A 5,516-nucleotide genomic window follows, 5' to 3' on the forward strand; every position below is an offset into this window, starting at 1 on the left:
TATTATGTGTGCCTGGTGTATAAGAAGACATCCATGTTATAGCTCGACAGTGAGCATGAGGTGTATGAATACACCATGGGTGTCTGATGTATAAGAAGACACCCATGTTAGTGTATGACACTCATTGGTTTAAAAGCAAAGCATATTAAACCTTACATTTTCCTCCAGACATCCCAGACCCCCCAACCTGCCCACCCATCGCAGCCCCAGGAAATGGTACCAAGATGTGCTCGAATCCGGATAGCAACTTAATTCCTGGCACTGAGTGTTGGTTCGAATGTAATTCAGGTGGATAATCTACTACAACATAACATTAGGCTTTTTTATATATGGGTGTCTAACATGGGTATGCAAGTGGCATAGTTTGTGATCTATGTGAATTATCTGGGTATACACTATACATATTCATTTATATTTCAATTAAACACCATTTGTAATATCAGGATTTATCAGTTTAACAGGTAATATACAATATGACCTAAAAAACGTTGCCAATAGATGAGCCTCTATTATAATTTCATAATTTTGATCCAGGTTTTTACGCTGTGGGTTCAACACACTCTACATGTGAATTAAGCAGAAACAAAGAAACAGCCACGTTCACCCCCAAAGCACCAATATGCAAACGTAAGCAATAAATATAAGCAGTGGCGGAGCCAGGAGGGGTTTAGGGTGTCGTGACCTCCCCTTTAAAACCAAAAAAATAATATTTTTGAAGTTTTTTTGATTAAAACCCCCCTTATTTTTTTTCTGGCTGCGCCACTGAATAAAAGTAACCAAAGGTTCATTAATCTTAACCTATAAAACTTACAATGTATAAACCGGATGTTTTTAATAGAATTTTCAATTTACTGATATGGGCGTCATAAAATTGATCCTCTAAAAACAAAGTGCTAGAAATACTCCGATGTAACTAACTCCACCAATGGCTTACCATACACAATAATAACTATAAACATACAATGTAGAAATATGATGGCGTTGTTCAGGCAAATAATTACAATTAAAAAATAAGACACTGAAACATCAGTTTTCTAACCATAAATTAAAACTCCATCAGCCATACAATACGCCTAGCATCAACTGTTAGCTATAAAGTATTTTATCTGTACCTGTTTTACTTTTTATTTCCACTTCATTAAATAATCAAAGCTCCCCCCCCCCCAGCTCTCTGCCCTCCAAACGCTGTTCTCGATGTTGTATTTGCCATCGAAATCACAAGCAGTATGTCTTCTGTTCTTAAACTGAAAAAAATAGCTGGTGCAGTTATCAGGTAAAATGGTGCTTAATATTGATAAAAAATAAAAAATAGTAAAGCTAGAAACACAATGGCTGTTTATAAATTGTGCAAGCTATTCTAAGTTTGTTAAAGTACAACCTGCTTATAAAAACTCCATGTTTATTTACAAAAAAACCACAGGGTTCTTGAAATATTAAAAAGTATCCAAGAAAAAATAAAACAAAGTTTGCAGAAAATGTTTTATATACCATGGAACTAGAAATATCACCAGTGTTGCGCATCAACTAATTCAACTTATTCTTGCAGGAAGTTTAGCATTGGCAGCACTGATACTAAGATTGGGTTGGTTGGTTTCCGTGGTGGCAGCATCAACCCAATGGTTTCCCAATTGAAAGAAAGAAAGACTCAACCAGATCTTATCACCTTCCTTAATGCATTGACTTTCACAGGCCCAGGTGAATATAAATAAATGTATTGTTTTTAACCTGAATAAATTAGCAGTTACAATGGACTAATTATTACAATAATGTTATATTGTCTACAAAACAATCATAGGTGCTGGTGAAGAATCTTTCTACTAAATTTGGACCACTTGTCGCATCTGCCTAAACCAAGATTCTTCACTAGCACCCCATTTAAAACTAGTTTTGTTTTGATTGCATTTGATTTACATGGTATGCCATAAGTGATAAAATCTGTTTTATATCACATACAACGAAGACAAAACTTGTTATAAACACTAAATTATAAACACTGTACACCACAAAATTAGCAAAAAATAAACAACCACATCTAGATTATTTGCCGCTGGTTCCGTGGTATATAAGCATTTGTGCAAACTTTGTATCCAGGTGTTACGGCAACGCCCACAAGTTACATTCAAAACAGGATGTTCACTCCAACAATGGGCGACCGATTAAACGCTGGTAACGTCATTGTGATCATGCAACCAAATACTATCTCCGTAAGTTAAACAACTTTTATAGTTTTAATTTTGATTTATTTTTGAAGTTTTTTTCTGCCTTTTGTACAGCATTAAAGCCTATAGTGTTAAAGTCTAAATTTATAAGCGACAAAATACAATATATATTGCAATCTATAATCTTTAACACTCGTGTGTGAGACTTTCGTGGCACTAGCATTCACGGCTTATGTAGTATTTAAAATAAAACGGGTGAAAAAATGACAAGTATTTGATTACAAATTAACATTCGTGTCAATTTATTGCAGTCACCGTTACTTTATCTACAGCACAGCTGCTAATCTAAAACCTATCTGTTTTTATAATTTAAACAATTTAAAAAAAAACAAAGTTTTCCCGCCAATAACATAAAAAGGGCATATGAACATAAACATAACAAATTTAATTCTTATATATTGGTTGATAAAACAACAGTCGTGTGAAACAAAAGTACAAAATTTAATGACTTAACGTGACTATTACACCTACTATATTATAATGAAGCCCGATTTATTTTTATAGATAAACAAAGGTGGTACAGTTGTCAACGTATCTACATCTTCCGTGTTCGATGCCGTCGTGGGAGTAGAAGCTGCCATTCGTAAATAATGCTGAGGATTGAATGAATTAAGGACCTGTTGCTCTATTTCGTATAGTCGGAAAATAAATGCATCTTGCAAAATCAAAACATTTGTTCTTCAAGCATATACACAGCTGTAGAATAGACAAATTTAAACTACACAGTCCCATAGTGCAGTCATGGCGTTGCAGTTGTTTATCTGCGAAATAATCTTAAAATGAAAAAAACAATCACCCACAAAGTTACATATAGAACACCCGTGACTGTCGTTGCTCCGCCATGCGAGAAATAAACAAGCTTCATTTATTTATCAAATGCGTAGGCTCTGCGCCTAGTTCGGCGGCATACAAAATAATTCTGTATCTATTATTTTATTGGAATGCAGGGGAAGGCGGAAACGTCTGATGCATTGAGTTTTTTTTATTTCGATCAAGTTTTCTCCAGTGACCGATTCTTGCAGCTGAAACACAAATTTCACAAGGGGGAAATCAAATGTGTTGTTAACCTATAATGTCTGTAACGGCCAAGGTTTAAATGACTCAACTTGCTATGCTATACATGGTTGTTTAATTGAGCAATCTATCCGAAAAATATAATCATACAATTAATATCCAATTGGACCCAGCTAAAATAGATATGGCATTTATGCAGCCAGACCCTTTCCAGTCTGCAAGTTACAACCAACGAATTAATGTGAAAACAGTTATAGATACAAGCATAACAATCAATATGAAAAACCATACAGGTAAAGAGGTATACTGGCAATGTTATGGAGCAATACAAACAGGCTGGGTTGTGGCAAGTCGTTAACATATAAATGAGGCAGCATAGTATCTATGATTGAACAAAGTAAAAACGTCTTCGTGCAAACTATTCGTTTAAACGCCGCATCGCTTGTTACATAATGAGATATGGGGACGTAATAATCAGTTGATGGTTCCATGTCAATGTTTGAACAAAATAGAGATGGACATCAAAATACACAACACTCAATGTGAATTTTAGATGGATAAGGAAGTTGGTTGAAACTTAAACGGTGTTGCAGCAGTTTTTTATAAAGCAATAGATAATAATATTGCATTTTAGAGAGCTGAATATTGAAATGACATATGAAAAAATGACATCAAAAATTTAACCTCATAATCACAAAGCAGAATCTCTTCTACAAGGACAACCCTAATAAACTAAATATAAGCAGCATTGACAGGACTTAGGAAGAATTGACATGTTATATTCACAAAATCATGGCAAACACGTTGCATTCACAACTCAACTCTCCTCTTCAAGCTGCTGCATAAATGCGATATCTTAAGACATGTAAGTTTTGATCCCTCTCTCGAACTTGCTACGACAAATCGGACATTTGCGTAACGCTTTAGCGCACTCTGTACAAGTGCACAGATGACCGCACGGCACAAACACGATGTCGGCAACTTTATCCAAACATATTTTGCATTTTCTTTCTTCTTGTATTTCTCTTATCCTTGCCTCCATTGAGGGAGTTACATCTGAAACAACATTTGTGATAAAATAATTTAAATTTTAACGTTTAATTCATTCAGAGAAATAACTATAAACATGAAGAACATATTGCAAAAATTAAATTTATATAATTTCCAAACCTGGTGGAATGCTTATCTCGGTCTCCATTGATTCATTGGTAGGCAGTTCTGTGAATCCTAATGAACCATAAAGATAAATAGTAGGAACATAATATACCATACCATATATTGAAACCGAAGCTATCATCCAACAACATATATTGCTTCTCAACAAAGATAAATGGCCTCTGTATTGCAATAACCCCGAAGACAATTAATCATTACAGCGCCAAACCTTTATAAACACAGGGTAGGCACGAATACTTTAAACTAAATATCACTTATTGGTTGTAATGTTTACTGATTTTAACGTCAACTTAGGGTTTGCCTGCCCACCCAGCCACCCCAGGTTTGGGGCTGGTGTTCATGACATAACAATAATCACCTGTTGTTTTAACAGTGGTTGTTTGTGATGGTTGAGAAGTGTTTGTTTCATCATCATCGTCACTGTTCGGCTCATTCTCATTAGCTGTGATGTCATCAACCAAATCAGCAACTGACGTGTACAAGTTTCCTCCCGAAGTAAGTCGCCTGTTGATAATATTGCTGTGTTTATACAACGCATATAACATAGGTGTCTTCTTATACACCATAGACACACATGGTGTATTCATACACCTCATGCTCACTGTCAAGTTATAACATGGGTGTCTTCTTATACACCAGACACACATGGTGTATTCATACACCTCATGCTCACTGTCGGGTTATAACATGGGTGTCTTCTTATACACCAGAAACACATGGTGTATTCATACACCTCATGCTCACTGTCGAGTTATAATATGGGTGTCTTCTTACACACCAGGCACACATGGTGTATTCATACACCTCATGCTCACTGTAGGAGTTATAACATGGGTGTCTTCTTATACACCAGACACACATGGTGTATTCATACACCTCATGCTCACTGTCGAGTTATAATATGGGTGTCTTCTTATACACCAGACACACATGGTGTATTCATACACCTCATGCTCACTGTCAAGTTATAACATGGGTGTCTTCTTATACACCAGACACACATGGTGTATTCATACACCTCATGCTCACTGTCGGGTTATAACATGGGTGTCTTCTTATACACCAGACACACATGGTGTATTCATACACCTCATGCTCACTGTCGAG

General features: G+C 35.8%; 2 protein-coding genes and 1 long non-coding RNA gene across 3 annotated transcripts in view; 1 reads left to right on the top strand and 2 right to left on the bottom strand.

Moving 5' to 3' along the window:
* Positions 1–121: 121 nt before the first annotated feature.
* LOC108950438 lies at positions 122–1,705 on the bottom strand. The gene is made up of 3 exons (XR_003396953.1): positions 1,489–1,705; positions 1,113–1,244; positions 122–297 (listed from the first exon to the last, which is right to left on the bottom strand). It is a non-coding gene; the product is annotated as an uncharacterized LOC108950438 (long non-coding RNA).
* Positions 173–3,764, top strand: LOC100180379. Its single transcript, XM_002130875.4, has 6 exons — positions 173–288; positions 535–627; positions 1,168–1,273; positions 1,547–1,695; positions 2,092–2,204; positions 2,724–3,764. Exons 1-6 carry the CDS (start codon positions 225–227, stop codon positions 2,808–2,810), a joined length of 612 nt encoding a protein of 203 aa, XP_002130911.1. The 5' UTR covers positions 173–224; the 3' UTR covers positions 2,811–3,764.
* Positions 3,331–5,516, bottom strand: part of LOC101242552 (E3 ubiquitin-protein ligase XIAP) — a gene marked incomplete at its 5' end in the record, with an annotated part of 5,821 nt that continues 3,635 nt past the window's right edge. Inside the window, 3 exons of the mRNA XM_026839132.1 lie at positions 3,331–4,289; positions 4,404–4,460; positions 4,768–4,913. Of these exons, the coding sequence (XP_026694933.1) occupies positions 4,090–4,289; positions 4,404–4,460; positions 4,768–4,913 (403 nt within the window). The remainder of the gene's footprint in view (positions 4,290–4,403; positions 4,461–4,767; positions 4,914–5,516) is intronic.

This window comes from Ciona intestinalis, unplaced genomic scaffold (genome assembly GCF_000224145.3).
Source record: "Ciona intestinalis unplaced genomic scaffold, KH HT000158.2, whole genome shotgun sequence".
NCBI lineage: Eukaryota > Metazoa > Chordata > Ascidiacea > Phlebobranchia > Cionidae > Ciona > Ciona intestinalis.

Bases quoted from the DNA above. Each gene is read 5' to 3' on its own strand.
- LOC100180379 (XM_002130875.4), top strand. From the start codon at position 225: ATGTGCTCGAATCCGGATAGCAACTTAATTCCTGGCACTGAGTGTTGG. The intron at 628-1,167 runs GTAAGCAATAAA...CCCCCCCCCCAG, and splicing joins CAAAGCACCAATATGCAAAC to CTCTCTGCCCTCCAAACGCT. The intron at 1,274-1,546 runs GTAAAATGGTGC...TTATTCTTGCAG, and splicing joins ATAGCTGGTGCAGTTATCAG to GAAGTTTAGCATTGGCAGCA.